At 47.5% G+C, this 18,731-nt stretch overlaps 1 protein-coding gene across 1 annotated transcript; it reads left to right on the top strand.

The window, feature by feature from the left end:
• The first annotated feature begins 1 nt into the window (after position 1).
• Positions 2-16,787, top strand: LOC106606957 (uncharacterized). The gene is made up of 16 exons (XM_082976502.1): positions 2-987; positions 4,729-4,833; positions 5,232-5,312; positions 5,468-5,581; positions 5,692-6,445; positions 6,551-6,636; positions 8,058-8,180; positions 8,302-8,376; positions 9,895-10,059; positions 10,311-10,429; positions 13,469-13,534; positions 13,667-13,768; positions 14,457-14,631; positions 14,837-14,948; positions 16,216-16,335; positions 16,565-16,787. The coding sequence occupies exons 1-16, from the start codon at positions 595-597 to the stop codon at positions 16,729-16,731; spliced, it is 2,757 nt and encodes a 918-aa protein (XP_082832628.1). The 5' UTR covers positions 2-594; the 3' UTR covers positions 16,732-16,787.
• Positions 16,788-18,731: the final 1,944 nt, after the last annotated feature.

Raw genomic sequence — 18,731 nt, 5'->3', positions numbered from 1 at the left:
TGGGGTGAGAACAGGTGATGCTTTGCATACTTTCTCAACAACACAACCTTTGTCCTACCTGATGAGGATTTGATGCCCGCCTCTGCCTTGTTGCTCAGCAACCAGGGACGCTGTGAGTCACAATGTGGGACGCAATTATTGTGTAATGGAAGGAGGCTACATCCAATCACAAAAGAGAACTGTACTCACTGTCATTGTTACGTCCAATACGGTTCTATGGTAGGCGTGAGAGATTAGAACCAAATTGAACCAATTTCTAAAATAAGGTTAGAAATGGCATTGGAATAAGAAACAACCGAGATTGAGTAGCAACGAAAAGGTGTTGAAAATTAACTGTGTAGGGAACATTTCATTCTAATTTACAAACACTTTATTTAGTACAGAAGAATCAGAGTATTTTTGTTCTATAATTTTACATTTAAAAAAAAAATAGCGTTCGATCCTGTCGTTTTTTTTCATCTTATGTTGTTTAATTGAATCATTCTGGCGTTTAATTTTTACAAACTAAGATGGCAATATTGGAAGAAGATATATCTTTCATATCCCTCGTAAATACTTTTTAATAACATCAACTCAAAAGTAGTGTGAGACAAAATGTCAGCTGACATTAGTTTGTTCGATTTGGTGAACCTGTCGATCGGGACACCTGAAGTTGGAGCTGTCAACTTCAATGCGTTGCATACCCTCCTCCACGCTATCCTGGGACACCTGAAAATCCAAAATGTGACCACCGGCTGGAGAGAGCAGGATACCCCGCCACAGGAGCCCCATGGCACTGTGGCGCATCTGACCAAGTCCTCTAGCCCGTACCATCACATGGAAGACAAACTTCGGCAGATAGAGAGACAGATGGCCGCGCTGGAGAAGCTTCCTAGCGGTACAGATCTTCTGAGCCGCACTGCCTCAACCACAACACCGGTCAACGACTTGTGGCAGCTAATGCAGCTTCGCAGCAAGGCTCAGGCGAGTGAGGACGGCGTGTCCAAGGTGAGACAGGCTCTTCCTCAAAATGTAATTATTAAAATCACACTGTCATCGCTGAGTTATAATTGTATTATAAATTGAAATAATGTTATGCGAGGACAGGTGAAAGTTGAACACTGCTGCTGTGGCAGTGCTGCCTCCCTTGATCAACAGTCAAAACTGTGTTGAAACTTTGATTTGTCTGTGATGCACAATTTTGCTTGTCGTAAGATAGGCGCCAAATCATCCCAAAACATTTTTGTGGTCAAAGAAAAATGTCCATAACAGTCAAGAAATAGGATTACATTCCAGTTCCACTGGGTATTCTAGACTAGACATCCATCTTGTGACAGATGTTAGAGTCTGAGGTTTATTTATTGACCCTTATTTTACCAGGTAAATTGACTAACATATTCTCTTACAGCAACGACATGGGGAAGAGTTAACGTTGGGAGGAGAGGGCACGAATGAGCCAATTGGAACCTAGGGATGATTAGGTGGCCATGATGGTATGAGGGCCAGATTGGGAATTTAGCCACAACACCGGGGTTAACACCCCTACTCATACGATAAGTGCCATGGGATCTTTAGTGACCACAGAGTCAGGACACTGAAAGACAGCCCTGGGGCACTGGAATTTCCTTAGACCAGAGGGAAGAGTACCACCTATTGGCCTTCCAGTGTAACCGATGTGAAATGGCTAGCTAGTTAGCGGTGGTGTGCGCTAATAGCGTTTCAATCGGTGACGTCACTCGCTCTGAGTCCTTGAAGTAGTTGTTCCCCTTGTTCTGCAAGGGCCGCGGCTTTTGGCGCGATGGGTAACGATGCTTCGTGGGTGTCAGTTGTTGATGTGTGCAGAGGGTCCCTGGTTCGAGCCCAGGTAGGGGCGAGGAGAGGGACTGAAGCTATACTGTTACACCAGCAGCATTCTGTCTCCAATCCAGGTACCGACCAGGACCAACTACCTAGTTTCTGAGGCAAGCCAGCAGTAGAATGCAGGGGGATATGCTGCTGGCAAGTGATTCAGCCCCTCTTATCTGTATTAAGTCCTTGAGTGCTTGCTCATCAAAGCCCTGTTCCACAGCTGGGGGCCTGTCTGTGTGGTGAATGGTGAGCATTTCAGAACACTCAACACTGGATAAGGATATTGATGACAGAGCACAGCACAATAGGTGATGGGCACCACACTGTCTTCTCAAATGACCTCGCTGTGTCTCTGTTCCAGTTTCCAAAGGAAAGGCCACTCCCCAAAGATAAGCACCACTCCTGTGTTCGCTGTGGAACAAAATTGAATAGCTGAGTAGTACAGATCACGAGGGGAGGCTGCTGAGAGGGGACGGCTCATTGTAATGGCTGGAATGGAATTAATGGAACGTAGTCAAACGTGGTTTCCATATGTTTGATGTGTTTGAAACCATTCCACCTATTCAGCTCCAGCCATTACCACAAGCCCGTCCTCCCCAATTAAGGTGCCACCAACCTCCTGTGGTGTACACAATTTAGAATCGGTGTCGGTCCAGTACTTCATACCACACTCTGAACTGTATCTCTGCTGTCATCTGAAATGAGTTTGAAATATGGACACTGATAGAGACATGACAGTCTGCGTAAATAAAGCAAGTAGGAAGATAAAAGATTGCGCAGGACTTAGCTATCTTCACTGATGTTGCCCAGACCTGCCCAGTTAACACTCAGGTGATATGAGGGAGGGACAGCCAGTGGGTACAGGCAAAGGTGCCTCTGAAAATCCTCTGCTGTGGGTCAGTACCAGTATCCACTGGACCTGTCTGGACCTCTGGCCCTCGCTGGCCCTGTCTGGCCTTCTCTGGCCCTGTCTGCCATATCCCTGAAGACCAAACTAAGACACAATGTCCATCAGTTTCTGCCTCACAACTCATAGCAGCATATTGTATTTCCCGCATACAGGCCCTTAGCTAGGGTCTCTTTCTTCTTAACCCATGGCAGAGGTTATCAGGGGATTGTTGTGGTTGATAAAGGTGTGCTCCGCTGTGACCCCACAGGGTACATGTCCTGGATCTGAGAGGGTAGCTAAAAGTCTGCCTGAGTGGCGCTCTGTGTTCACAGTGGCGTGGAAGGATTCCAGGCCACCGGCCATCTTAGTTAATGGCTGACTAAAGAGTAACAGGGAGGTAGAGCGGATGTCTATCTTCCCAATCGCAAATAACTTCCTTATCGTTGGGACAGTAAAAGTCAGTGTACTTATATTATGTTAGTTACTAATTTCCTACCCCTTGTACTGGAGTTTTGCTTGTTGTCAGAAGGGGCTTGTATTTATGTTGTCCTGTCCGTTACCATTTGCAACAGACTTGTGGGTGATGCTGACCCAGATGTTGTGGCAGAAACAGGAAGGAGGTTGGGCACTCTGTCCAAACAACATCCTCACAGACAAACAGACAGAGTACTAGGGACATTGTGTCAGAGGAAGTTACGGTTGCGGACGTCCCCTGGTTAGGGAGCGCAGCTCCTTTGAGGGAATAGGACGATGCATACATTTTGCCTACTGTTTGCTGATGTAGGCAATTATCATCATTTCCTGTGAACTCAATATGTCCAATCAGCCTCACGAGTAGCTTTTAAAGTGTCAAAGGAATCTCATAGGAAATGAACCATACCCTGGACCCACTCATCAAAATGTGACAGATACAGTTGATTGTCTCTCTGTTTGTCATTAGGAGTTGGGTTGGTTGCCAGGTTAGAATATTCTAGTGTATGTCCTGCTTACAAGATTTGATCATGTTTTGCCTAATCTCATGTCTTTGAGATGCTTGAGGCGATCAATGAAAAGGTGGTCTCCTCCAGAAATTCCATACGCGCAGGTCATATATCACTTCCACGTTTACAGCTCACTTAACAACCTATTAGTTATTCAGCCAATTGTTTGACGGCCTGTGCAGCTCAGTGGGGTCGCTATGCGTCATTTCATGTCTGGGTGCATTAGAAAAACCCACCGGATCTCTGGTCAATACGTTCAAAGCCACCTGTTTCAACTTTGCTTAGTTAACACAAGCTATTTCTAATTTGCAACACCCAGAGCAAATGTGTGGGTTTACTCTGTCAACAAGGCCTCAGCTGTGTTAGAGAGTGGAGTGGTTCCATATGGGCAGGGGTTATGTACTCTGAAAAACATGGATTATCTGGAGACAGACAGGTCCTACCGCTGCTTTGTAACAGCTGGTGTATCTCATCTACTGCATATGGATGGTGGTGTCCTGGTAACCTCCCTTGGGGTGAAATGTCAACTGGATGGAGCCACAGAGAGGGGTTTTGGGATCCCTCCTAAATGAAGGGGTTTAGGATCTTCCTACTGATCTTCAAAGGAAGTAGCCAGGGGAATAGTCACACATATGGCTTTGGTCAGGGGGATTTCTACCTTAATGAGTCCCCTGACCGCTTCAAAGTTTCACAGAGTCTTACTTTGGGAGATTAGAGAACTGGGCTGAGTCAGTTTCAAGTGTTTTGGGCATGAAGAGGCTGTGAAAAAGCTTTAGACCTAATGTAAAGAGATCACCATGCGTGTTGATTCACCCTGAATAAGGCACCGTGATGCCGAAATGTTGGAGGTTTACCCAATACATTACTGGGAGCTTATATATCGCATGTGCGACCCTCTTTATTTCTATAGCCTACGATTCAGTCATTATAACAGAAACTGACAAAAAGTAATGATTGTGTTAAGTGATCTGACCAGTGAAGTGAGGTTCTTTGAGCTTTGAGTCCTTCGAACACACTCTGTTGTGTTTCCAGTCTATGTCGCTGATCCAGGATCTGCTGAAGGAGATCCAGGACCTGAAGGAGTCCAGAGACGACCTGAAGAAAGAGGTCAAGAGCCTCCAGAACCAACTCAACCAGGTCAGACACACATCCATACTGGCAAACCCTCATAGTGAGGTAGGATTGCAGACAGACAACATTTGGCAACCTTGCTCATCTCCCTCATGAATCTACAGTAGGGGATATACCCAGTGCTCATCACTAGGGAATCCTTCTCCATTTCACCACCCCACACAGTGGTGAAATATAGCGTCATGTAGAGCCCGATCCACCCTGGCCCTGGTCCCCTCCCCCCATCACTCTCTGTAGGGGACATGGTGTCATACAGAGGGCAACAGCATCAAAGAGCCACAGCTTATCTCTGGCAACCTGGCCTGTCACTCACCCCAACAATAGAGTGAGGATAATAGGGATCATCCTACATATCTGTTTCCATCTGGTAGCATGACGTTGCTCTGGGTGTTTTTGGGTTCCAGCTGAATATGAGTGAGCTGGTTGACAGAATCAACGAAGTGGAACAGTACTGCCACCGACTGGACAACCTGGACTCTGCCACCGTGAGTTGGAACTGAGGAGACTGCTTTCCGAGCTCAGAAATGATATACTATATTGTTAAGAGGAGACAAACAATAGTATAGTACTGTAGTAGCTAACTCTAGTAAAAAGAGGTTAATCATGACTTCCTCTCTTTCTTGTCTTCTCTCTATCACAGAAAGAGCTGCAGGACAGAGTTGGGCGTTACCCAGACCCAGACGAGCTCATCCAGTGTGTAACCTGGGACATCATGCAGACCACCTTGGTTAGCGAGCAACAGAATCTGCAAAAGGCATGTCTTATGTCTTGCATGAAAGAGCGAGATTCCTTTATCAAGCAATCATATACAAGACATAGGAATAGACATTAGCTTTGTGTTGATGGTAGCTATTTCTCCAATAGGAAATCAGGCACTCAGTCCCTGTCCCCACATCAGTTGTCATGACCACCATGACTCCTTTCAGCGCCTCAGTCAATGCCAACACTGGAGCTGCTGCCTTCACTCCTGTTACTGTCAGTGTCAGCCAGCATGGGGGGGCACTGCCCCAGCAGTCCCTCTCTGATGGAGCTGCTGCCTTCACTCCTGGCACTGTCACTGTCAGCCAGTATGGGGGGGCGCTGCCCCAGCAGTCCCTCTCTGATGGAGCTGCTGCCTTCACTCCTGTTACTGTCACTGCCAGCCAGCATGGGGGGGCACTGCCCCAGCAGTCCCTCTCTGATGGAGCTGCTGCCTTCACTCCTGTTACTGTCACTGCCAGCCAGCATGGGGGGGCGCTGCCCCAGCAGTCCCTCTCTGATGGAGCTGCTGCCTTTACTCCTGTTACTGTCACTGCCAGCCAGCATGGGGGGGCGCTGCCCCAGCAGTCCCTCTCTGATGTGGCTGCTGCCTGTACTCCTGGCACTGTCACTGTCAGCCAGCATGGGGGGGCGCTGCCCCAGCAGTCCCTCTCTGATGGAGCTCTGATGGTGGGCAGAAAACCCCTGTCTCGTGTGGCCAGCGGGGCAGAGCGTTACCCAGAGACAGTGGAGGCCCTGAGGGACGTGGGCAGGCTCAGGGAGAGACACAACACCCTGGAGACCAGAGTAGAGCTGCTGGAAGCAGGCAAGGCCGACCAGGCCCAGCTCCAGCACCTCCGGGAGCTCCTCACTGACATGGGTAAGATAACAATGTGGAGATTGGATAGTGTATGGCTATTCTATGTTTTCTTTTACTGAATGATATCTTTTGTGTGGGATGACCATTTTTGTCCTGAATGTGTAGGTGACAGGGATGTGCCAGACAAACTGTTGGATCAACTGAATCATCTGAGAGTTCTGGTCGACAGCCTGATGGGTGACAGAGCCAAGGTGAGCGAGGAAGATGTACGCACGCACACGCGCACACACACACATTGTTGATGACCCCATGTCCCTGTCGTAGCTGGGAGAACTGGAGCAGCTGATTCTGAACATAGGGACAGTTCAGGGCTCAGAGGGAGGCTCAGAAACAGCCAAAGGGTCAGACAGTGAGGACTCCTCTGACTCTCCTAATCAAGGACTGCTCAGACTGCAGATATTATACCTCAGGTAAACAACAACACAGGAGCACACAGGAAGGCTAAATAGAGATGATAGATAGTTTATTATGGAAACTACATTTGATATCATTTGGTAGTCTAAGTAATTTGTAACACAGGAGGTTGGCGGTACCTTAATTGGGGAGAACGGGCTCGTGGTAACTACTGGAGTGGAATCAGTGGAATGGTATGGAGGCCATGGTTTCCAGGTGTTTAATGCCATTCCATTTGCTCTGTTCCGGACATTATTACGAGCCATTCTTCCCTCAGCAGTTTTATGGCCAGTTGAGATGTGGTAGTTTTCCATTGGAAGAGAGGTGGTGGCCTGCTCCTCATGGCCTGGTGCTCCTGTTCCACCACTCTGTGTTCAGGAACGCAGTGCAGAAAGTGGAGGAAGAGGTGCTACTGCTGAAGACTGAGAACACCTCAGCCAAGGCTGAGCAGAAGACCAAGAAAGACAGACAGCTACAGGATCAGGTTAGACAGACAGACAGACAGACAGACAGACAGACAGACAGACAGACAGACAGACAGACAGACAGACAGACAGACAGACAGACAGATATTCCAGTGCGTATCGATATTTGAATACACTGTCAGGTCTAACACCAGCGTGTAAAACCTTCAACTGTAGAATATAGCTGAGACAGCATCATCCATAATGTAACAGCTAGTGGCCCCTGGTGGCCCCAACATGGCCCTCACACTGCCCTCTCACCGCAGATGGACAACCTGCGAGGCATGCTGGAGGACATGATGGCGTCCTCCTCCTCGCTGCTCTCCCAGAGCCTCCAGCAGGAGCCCCAGGGATCAGAGCAGGCAGGCGGGCAGCAAGGCTCCACGTGCCCCTCCTGCTCTGTAGATGTGAGCAGGAAGGTCAGCCAGCTGTTCCAGCGCTATGAGAATCTCCAGGGCCTGGTTAGCAGATTCATGAATCAGCAGGGAGGAGGCAGACCTGGAGCAGAGGTACTATAGGCAGGGCCAGGATAGAGGATGAAACAGAATAAGAAAGGGTTTAAATTAAATAATAGGTCTGTTATGTTGAACCCTGAGGGAGGGATACGTTTAGAGATGATATGTAAGGGAAGCTCTAGCAGGGCAGTAGTGTGTTAAGGGAAAGGAGTGTGTCAGTGCCAGCGCGCTCCATGGCAGTGGGGCCATGGCTGTGTATTACACATATAGAACCCTGTCTCTCTGTGTTGTTTCTGCCAGAGCTCGGAGCTGATGAATGACGTTCAGGGAGCCATCATGCAGCTGCAGGCTGAGTGTGAGAAGCTCCACGGCACAGCCAACCACCTGATTGAGGAGCACAGCCAGAAACAGGTCCACATCGACGTGAGTCTGGGAGGGAGGGCTGCAGCAGGGGGAGGCCCATAGGGGAATAGGAGATGCTCCATGCTGTACTTCTGTTCCAAGCCACAGAAAGAGGATTCTCAGTAATGTCTTTCTGTCACAGCATCTGTACAAGTCCATGGAAGAACTGGACGAGAAGAAAGCTGACAAAGAGCTTGTGGAGATGGAGATTGAAATCGTGAGTCTCTCACCACAACATGGCATAGTTTAGCTTTCCTTCAGCGTGTTATACTCATCTCAGGTGAACTCTCACAAGTTCTCACATGTTGTTAGTCTAGACAAGCTTCCACAAGTCCGTTCAAGACCATAGGGGTACCTACAAATCCCAACATGCTCAAGTTCACCTGTACCAGTCCATGCTAAACCCTAACAAGGCCATACAAGTCACCACAAGCCCATACGTGTCCATACACAAGTTCATACACATGTGTATTTATTCCAACAAGTCCATACAGGTTTCACCTAACCCCTACAAGTCCATACAGGTTTCACCTAACCCTTACAAGTCCATACAGGTTTCACCTAACCCTTACAAGTCCATACAGGTTTCACCTAACCCCTACAAGTCCATACAGGTTTCACCTAACCCTTACAAGTCCATACAGGTTTCACCTAACCCTTACAAGTCCATACAGGTTTCACCTAACCCTTACAAGTCCATACAGGTTTCACCTAACCCTTACAAGTCCATACAGGTTTCACCTAACCCCTACAAGTCCATACAGGTTACACCTAACCCTTACAAGTCCATACAGGTTACACCTAACCCCTACAAGTCCATACAGGTTTCACCTAACCCTTACAAGTCCATACAGGTTTCACCTAACCCCTACAAGTCCATACAGGTTTCACCTAACCCTTACAAGTCCATACAGGTTTCACCTAACCCTTACAAGTCCATACAGGTTTCACCTAACCCCTACAAGTCCATACAGGTTTCACCTAACCCTTACAAGTCCATGCAGGTTTCACCTAACCCTTACAAGTCCATACAGGTTTCACCTAACCCCTACAAGTCCATACAGGTTACACCTAACCCCTACAAGTCCATACAGGTTTCACCTAACCCTTACAAGTCCATACAGGTTTCACCTAACCCCTACAAGTCCATACAGGTTTCACCTAACCCTTACAAGTCCATACAGGTTTCACCTAACCCCTACAAGTCCATACAGGTTTCACCTAACCCTTACAAGTCCATACAGGTTTCACCTAACCCTTACAAGTCCATACAGGTTTCACCTAACCCCTACAAGTCCATACAGGTTTCACCTAACCCCTACAAGTCCATACAGGTTTCACCTAACCCTTACAAGTCCATACAGGTTTCACCTAACCCTTACAAGTCCATACAGGTTTCACCTAACCCCTACAAGTCCATACAGGTTTCACCTAACCCCTACAAGTCCATACAGGTTTCACCTAACCCTTACAAGTCCATACAGGTTTCACCTAACCCCTACAAGTCCATACAGGTTTCACCTAACCCTTACAAGTCCATACAGGTTTCACCTAACCCTTACAAGTCCATACAGGTTTCACCTAACCCTTACAAGTCCATGCAGGTTTCACCTAACCCTTACAAGTCCATACAGGTTTCACCTAACCCCTACAAGTCCATACAGGTTTCACCTAACCCTTACAAGCCCACACTAGTACTGCCATTGCCCTGACTGCATCTCCTCTCTTCCTGTAGAAAGCAGACAAGCGTGCCCTGGACACCAAGGTGAGTCGCATGCAGTTTGACTCCATGACAGAGGAGCTCAACACCATGTTCCAGGAGCTGCTCAGCAAGATCACCGGCCAGGAGCAGGACTGGCACAAAATCATCGACAAAATCTCCACCGAGATGGAGTGCAAGGTGGGACTGAGCAGGAAGTTACCCTGCTAAATGGATGTTTTTATAATAGGCCTACATGTCCATTGATATGCTATCACCAATACATATATCTCACAAGTCTGTATGTCACAAGTTTTTAAGTGTTTTACGAACGTGTTTATAGTGACAGATAGCATTGCTTGTAAAAATCTCATGGAATGTCTGTCTGGAGTGTCTGGTGGTAGTTTATATCTTTGGGATCCCTGTAGTACATCTGTTGTCTATCTGTGTAGCTGGACCGGATTGAGCTGGATCCTGTGAAGAAGCAGCTAGAGGACCGCTGGAAGAGCATCCGTAAGCAGCTGCAGGCCCAGCCTGCCCCGAAGGAGGACGACGCTGCAGGCATCAGGAAGTAAGTCACATGTCACTGGTCACAGCCAGGCCCAGGAGGGATGATGGCTGGATAAGTCCAGGTAGCTCTATGGAGTTTTACATGATGATGCCTTCATTGTCTTCCTGTGTTTTTTCGTTCATTTTATCTCTGTCTATATTCTGTCTATATGTCTATGTTCTGTTTGTATACTGTTGTTTACTCACGGTGTATGTACAGTATATACTGTATTCTGTTCATAGCGCATCCTAATATACCTACTATTGTACACACTATTTTCCTTCCAAATGATATACTGTCTATACACACCACTGTCGTGTCTTTGGTATCATTAAACTGATGACTGTTAGTTTATCAAGTCAATTCTCTGTAATTATTGTTACGTGATTATAATCAGGTAAAATGTAATTAACTAGGAAGTCGGGGCACCAAGGAAAATATTCAGATTACAAAGTTATAATTTTCCTAATATAACTTTCAGATATTTTAATATCTGATCAATTAGTCTCATTCCAAACGTCGTAAATTGTTGGTTATCTGCACGAACCCAGTCTTCACTATGAATCCTCGATACATCAATTGTCTCAATAATTTATTTATTAACTAACTAAATAATCACAGAAATGCACATACAAACAAACAAACAAACAAAGTAGATATGGTTACAAGGAAATTATAGGGGATGTGCCCTAGTTGGCTAAACCGGTATTACGGCTTGGTGGACAAAAGGGAAGTGGGTGTAGACTGAGAAAGGCGGGAATTACGCAAATGAGTCACTACACACTTGATAATCATATTCATTGATTGAAATGCTAATCCTTTATACATGAACGCTCACTCATTCGGGAATAATTGCAATCAATATATATATTTACGCTCAGTGTGTCGTCATGATCGCTGTTGGGATCGTCCGTCTTTCTGTTGGAGAGTTTGTCCGCCCTCTCTCTCTTCCGCGGTTAGAATGGATAGTTCAGAGTAACATTCAGCAATGTTGTTATAGAATAGATGTTTCGGCAGTTGTTGGCCTTCGCATTCAATGGTATAGAATTCCTAGCTGCAGACTAGTAATTAGTATCAAAGATTTGCTCTTATTCTGTCGGTATCGATAGTCTCAGAGTTTCAACAACCATTACAACCTTAGCTTATACTCAGGTTTATGGTTTCTCCTCAAACCTTAGCCCTCTCGTGGTAATCGAGGTAAGCTGGTCTGCTCTCAAACCTTAGCCCTCTCGTGGTAATCGAGGTAAGCTGGTCTGCTCTCAAACCTTAGCCCTCTCGTGGTAATCGAGGTAAGCTGGTCTGCTCTCAAACCTTCGCCCTCTCGTGGTAATCGGAGTAAGCTGGTCTGAAGGGAATTCTTCAGGTTGGGGTTAATGTCTGTGCTCATGGGGCGGGCCAATGATTTAGTTAAACTCCAAAGGGAATTGGAGTTTCTTTCTTTAAACAGTTTAAAATCACATGACATAATTTCACAAATAGTTTAATCTTTACTCATTCATTTTATACAAGAATTAGATGCAAGCCTCACAACCGAGTCTCTTGTATAAACAGAGTTATGGTAATGTGGCTGTATTGTCTCTCATGAGATTCACAAAATTGTACAAAACGGACCAGTTCGTTGCTAGATTCTTCCCCGACCGTGTAGACATTCTCCAAAACATGGACATTGTTCAGTTCTCAAGTTCTGTGATGTGGAAGAGGTTCCTTTGTTCTCCTGTGAACCTCACTCCCTCTATACTCTGGCCATGAGGAGAGAACTCCTCTAGGAATTTATGACTTGCCTAACAGAGCCTGGGTGTAGGGGGAAGAGAGAGAGGTGGTGGTGAGAGAGAGAGGGGGATGGTGCAGAGAGAGGGGGATGATGCAGAGAGAGGGGGATGGTGCAGAGAGAGGGGGATGGTGCAGAGAGAGGGGGATGGTGCAGAGAGAGGGGGATGGTGCAGAGAGAGGGGGATGATGCAGAGAGAGGGGGATGGTGCAGAGAGAGGGGGATGGTGCAGAGAGAGGGGGATGGTGCAGAGAGAGGGGGATGGTGCAGAGAGAGGGTGGTGAGAGAGAGAGGGGGATGGTGCAGAGAGAGGGGGATGGTGCAGAGAGAGGGGGATGGTGCAGAGAGAGGGGGATGATGCAGAGAGAGGGGGATGGTGCAGAGAGAGGGGGATGGTGCAGAGAGAGGGGGATGATGCAGAGAGAGGGGGATGGTGCAGAGAGAGGGGGATGGTGCAGAGAGAGGGGGATGATGCAGAGAGAGGGGGATGGTGCAGAGAGAGGGGGATGATGCAGAGAGAGGGGGATGGTGCAGAGAGAGGGGGATGGTGCAGAGAGAGGGGGATGGTGCAGAGAGAGGGGGATGATGCAGAGAGAGGGGGATGATGCAGAGAGAGGGGGATGATGCAGAGAGAGGGGGATGGTGCAGAGAGAGGGGGATGGTGCAGAGAGAGGGGGATGGTGCAGAGAGAGGGGGATGGTGCAGAGAGAGGGGGATGATGCAGAGAGAGGGGGATGGTGCAGAGAGAGGGGGATGGTGCAGAGAGAGGGGGATGGTGCAGAGAGAGGGGGATGATGCAGAGAGAGGGGGATGGTGCAGAGAGAGGGGGATGGTGCAGAGAGAGGGGGATGGTGCAGAGAGAGGGGGATGGTGCAGAGAGAGGGGGATGGTGCAGAGAGAGGGGGATGGTGCAGAGAGAGGGGGATGGTGCAGAGAGAGGGGGATGGTGCAGAGAGAGGGGGATGGTGCAGAGAGAGGGGGATGGTGCTCGCTGTACCCAAAGAGGGCCACGTCATGACACCATGTATTTATATTCAGGATTCTGACACATGCTCCCTCTGATATATCTACTCTGGATTGTTAATTGGACTCGTTCTGTCATTTCTTGTTTGTTTGTTTGTTTGTTTGTTTCTTGATTATTTGTGTATTTCTATTATATTTGCTAGACATTCTACTGCGCTGTTGGAGCTAGAAACAAAAGCATTTTGCTGCACCTGTTATAACACCTGCAAATCTGTGTATGCAACCAATAAAGTTTGATTTGATTTGTCTTTGTTACGTCCCTTTCATAGACAACTTGTGGCAAGGTTCCACTGCATCTCCTGCGACCGCCCAGTCGATATGCTTACCCCAGGACCGTAAGTAAATGATAATAATGTCCTATTTTTATACAGTGCATACAGACATTGTGGAAATTGAAATAATAGGATTGTGGTGCTGCTTATTCACCTACCTCTCTTTCTTCTTTCTCTCTCTCCACTGGACAACAGGCACTTGGTCACCGTGCCCTCCACTCCTGGCCTACCCTCCCACAAGTCCAACCGACCGTACACCATCTATGAGCTTGAGCAGGTTCGCCAGCACTGCAGAAGGTGAGAGCAGACAGTCATACTCTATACATCTCCGTCAAACATCACAACTGAAACTCTTACTTGGCCCCATTTTAACCAGCAGGGGGTGCCAGTGTCCCAACATCCAATATACAGTGTAGTCAACTTTATCTTACCCCCAAAGACCTAACACCCACGCTAGATCAGTCAGAAGTGTTCCATAGTTACAAGTGTCTGAAATTAGCCAGCTCTCCCCCCATCTCAGCCTGAGGCCAGGAACCAACCACAGCCACTTTGAGATGGCCAGCTCCGAAAGGGCCATGATGCAGGTGCAGAGGATCCACACCATGATGTGTAGGCAGATAGAGAGAGTGCAGAGCCATCTAGCTGGCCCAGAGCGCACCTACAGCCAGGGGGCTCTGAGGGAGATCGGGTCCTCCCGCTATCCACACATCCTGAGCCCGCTGCAGAGGACCAGCCAGAGTCTGCCCAAGCAGTGAGTCAGTCAGTTAGGCCAGGGTCAGGCAGGGAAGCCGGGAGCACATGTATTGAAGCAGGGGAAGGACCAAAAAGTTGTCCATATTGCTTTGTCATGGTTTAGAAAAGGGTCAGGGAGGCAAGGTGACCCAATTTACCTACAAACTATAAATACTGTATTGTCAGGTCTGTTTAAAACCTCTAGAAGTGTTTATCTTCTGACCTTCAACCTCCACTCCTGTGTCCATCCTAGCGAGCGCATCCCAGAGATGGCGGACTACAGTTACCTGGCCATGTCCCGGAGCTGTGGAGGCAGCCACACCGTGACCTACCCCAACCGCCGCTACACCCGCCTGCAGCACATCAGCCACTTCATCCAGGCTGAGGAGGAGACACCGCCCGTCTCCAGCTCCCCACTGCGCATTCAGGTGAGTGAGACCAACCTCACCTACTGTGGGTTACTGTACTGACAGATAACTAAACCACTGCCAGCCCATAGGAATACACCTGGTCGATCACGTTTGTTGAGCCATTTATACAAGTTATCATGTTGAGTACAGAGTATATTTGAGGTGTATTTGACAGTTGTAAGGTATGCAAATATTTGACCTTGTCCTTGTGCCTATTGGTCAGCCGGAGGAGGTGGACATCCTGGGATTGGACGGACATATCTACAAGGGCCGCCTGAAAACCAGATTGGTCAAGACTGTGGATGCCAGACTACCCACCATCTTTCCTAAAGACGGTACAGGGTTCTGGACTGGGATTATATTCAGCTCTACTCTACAGTACTGTGTATTTTTAGAGTGGAATTACATGTATTGAAAAGAAAATGGAATCTGGACAATTGTGAACAAAAGATAGACTACTTAATTCATGTTACTCAATTCAAGCAACTGCAGTGCAGTTAAACTATTCCCACTGGTCCATTTTGTATTTTTATGCCATCGCTCCAAAAAGTCACCTAATGTTAAGTGTGACATGTCTGCATGCTGTGGGCAGCTGTCATGGTCCGGGCCTGGGAGAGAGGTGAGGTCCAGACTCCAGTTCTGACAGCCCATATGGACTCCTCATTGACAGTGACGCACACTTCCGAGGATTCACTGTCACCCCTGGGCCCAGTTACACAACGCGTCTTAAGATGATGATCACACTGTGCCTTCTGTCCAGGCCCCAACTGCCCTTAGCCTGTTTCCTCTCTCTCGCTCCCTGGACAATGTGTCCAGAGTTGGGCTCGCGGTGCAGAGATAAAGAGTAAAGTGGAGTGTGTGGAGGAAGAGTGAGGGGGGACATCATGGGGAAGTGGGAGGTGAAGGGTCAGGAGAGAATGGGGAGGAGACTGAAAAGTTGGGGTGGGTTGAGAAAGAAAGTGGGCTGTTTGGTTGGGAATGAGAATTTGAGGAGGGATACAGTACAGTGTTTAAAGTGGCGTATGATGAAGGATTTGGAACGAGGGTCTGGAGAAGGACGAGGGTGAGGAGATTTAGGGAAGGAGAGAGGAGCTTCCCTAAATCTAGGGAGTATTTTAGGGAGTATTTTAGGAGGGTTTAAGGAAGTGAATTAGCAATAAGAATGGGCTGCACTGGGGTTGGGGGAGGGGCTCTGGTTGGTATAGTGTTCCACACTGGAAAGAACCCAATGTTACTATGTTATAGAAGATCAGGCCTGGTGTCTGTAACAGACTGTAAATAGAACCTGGGGTAACACTGCTTGCATTCCATCATTTCTATCTTAATATCCTTAATATCTGATCATACAAATCAAGCCCTGTAGGAAGAAAGAGGGAAATGTGCTGTCCTGTTTTATGCCTGGGATTTGGTGTTGTGATTCCCAGTAATTTATGAGACAATTGAATGAGTCAAAATAGTATTGAAAGAGTATTTTGCTCAATACTTGGAAGAAGGTGTATGTCTGGTATGGGTATGTAGGTACAGTATGGCTATGGTTGTGGTGGGGTCCTGTCATTCCCATGTCAAGGCCGCGATGTGACGTTGTTGTTTTAATGACAGCAGGCATGTGCAAGAGCAAAGACAAGATCATGCGCTCCCAGTTCCAGAAGCCTGGCTGCACAGAGCCGGGCTGTGTGACCCCTGTGCGACCCCAGAGTGCCAAGACCCAGCGCAGCCGCTCAGGTAGGTCAACACCAGCGTCATTACCCATTTGCAACATATAAACCAATTTCACTAACTGGAATAGTGATTACTATGGAATGGTACTGAAATAACACTCACATGGAAATAGCATTCTTCTTTGCTATTGCTGCTGTGCAGCTGTTAAGGTTGATTGTAGCAGACACCTGAACCCTAACCCTTGACCTTTCCCCCTTGCCCCCCTTCCTCCCTTTATCTCCCCCATTCTCAGGCAGCTCTGTGCGGGACCGGCCCATGTCTTCTTTAGGCTGCCTGTCCCAGGCTACCCTTCCCCAGAGCTCGTCCCATGCTGACACCACCAGCGAGCTGCTGCAGCAAGATCTGGAGCTTCACGTGGACCTGAGCCAGTCAGAGGAAGAGCCTGTCATCATCCTGTAGGGGGCGATGGAGAGCCCCACACACCTTATTTTAATAAACCGTTTACAGCAGCAGCAGGAGGGTATCCTGGTCTCCATTTTGTAATGGAGCATACAGACGTTGTGAAAATCAAGTCTGATATTAGTCAGTTAGGTTATTTATGGATTGTAATGGAAAAACACATTCTGGGACATATGAACACTGTTTCCATGCAACAAAATAGCTGAGTCACAAAATAGTCACATTTCCAAAATGTAGCTTTACAAGTCAGATACCTTACGTGTGGCTACATTACGATTTTGGTTTATGATGCCTGATTTTCAATTACCTTCATAGAGAAGCTTTCAGACAGGTGACCTGAAATACCAGACTGTTTGGATGCAGAAGAATACCACCATGGAGCAATTCATTTGACATATAGGGTCTTATAGAGCGGTATCATTAAGGGCTTGAAATGTCTTCCCTCTCACAGACCCAATTTCTGTAACGTCTGATTCATTGTATTAGTGTCTCAAGTTGTTCCATCACATGTTAAGAGGAAAGACATTCATGCGTGCTGTCATTACCACAAAAATGTACCCCTGTCGTGGACTCATAACGATGGTAGTCAGCCACCTGCATCTATTGGGGAAGCAAAGCAGCCAGGGTTGTAAAACCGGCCCAGATGGCGTTCCCTTCAAATGTCACCATGCCTGTGTCCAGTTACAGCAGTCTCCTGGTGTCTGTGTTTTAAACAAGGGGGTTAGCTATGTGTGTCTCACTCTGGCATAGCATACCATTTTTAACCATGGCACAGCATTGGCTATCATAGCATATCATTTTTAACCATGGCACAGCATTGGCTATCATAGCATACCATTTTAAACCATGGCACAGCATTGGGTATCATAGCATATCATTTTTAACCATGGCACAGCATTGGGTATCATAGCATACCATTTTAAACCATGGCACAGCATTGGGTATCATAGCATACCATTTTTACCCATGGCACAGCATTGGGTATCATAGCATATCATTTTTAACCATGGCACAGCATTGGGTATCATAGCATATCATTTTTAACCATGGCCATGCATTGGGTATCATAGCATATCATTTTTAACCATAGCACAGCATTGGGTATCATAGCATACCATTTTTAACCATGGCACAGCATTGGGTATCATAGCATATCATTTTTAACCATGGCACAGCATTGGGTATCATAGCATACCTTTAGCGTAGCGCCATGTCAGCACTCTACTGCAGTTGTCCGTGGGCCGGGGCGTGGCACGGGGGGAGGGACACAGTTCAAAAAGCCTGTGTGATTGCAGGACACAATATGAATGAATAAACTTGAAAGGACAAACTGTACTGTCAGTGAGGAACGGGGTGACAGTTTCCTAGAAGCAGGGGCTCTGCTTAGACACATTTTGTGTCAATGAGAAATATCATGTATATGTATCTCTATCCATGCCAGTTTATTAGGTACACCCATCTAGTACCGGGTCAGACCTCCCTTTGCCTCTAGAACAGCCTGAATTCTTCAGGGCATGGAAACGTTGCTCAATTGGTATCAAGGGACCTAACTCTGCCAGGAACACATTCCCCACACCATTACACCACCGCCACCAGCCTGTACCGTTGACAGCAGGCAGGATGGGGCCATGGACTCGTGCTTACACCAAATCCTGACTCTGCCATCAGCATGACGCAACAGGAACCGGGATTCGTCGAACCAGGCAACATTTTGTCACTCATCAATAGTCCAGTGTTGGTGATCGCGTGACAATTGGAGCTGCTTCTTCTTGTTTTAAGCTGATAGGAGTAGAACCTGGTGTAGTCGTCTGCTGCAATATCCCATCTGTGACAAGGACCAATGAGTTGTGCATTCAAAGTCGCTTAGGTCATTCGTTTTTCCCATTCTAATGTTCATTCGAACAGTAACTGAATTCCTGGATGCCTGTCTGCCTGCTTTATATAGCAAGCCACGGCCTCCTGACTCGTGAACAAGGTGGTGTACCTAATAAACTGAGTAT

The sequence above is a fragment of the Salmo salar genome, chromosome 06, assembly GCF_965601325.2.
Source record: "Salmo salar chromosome 06, fSalSal1, whole genome shotgun sequence".
Classification (NCBI taxonomy): domain Eukaryota; kingdom Metazoa; phylum Chordata; class Actinopteri; order Salmoniformes; family Salmonidae; genus Salmo; species Salmo salar.
The sequence above is the reverse complement of the archived record's forward strand: the minus strand, read 5'-3'. Positions and strand labels throughout refer to the sequence as shown.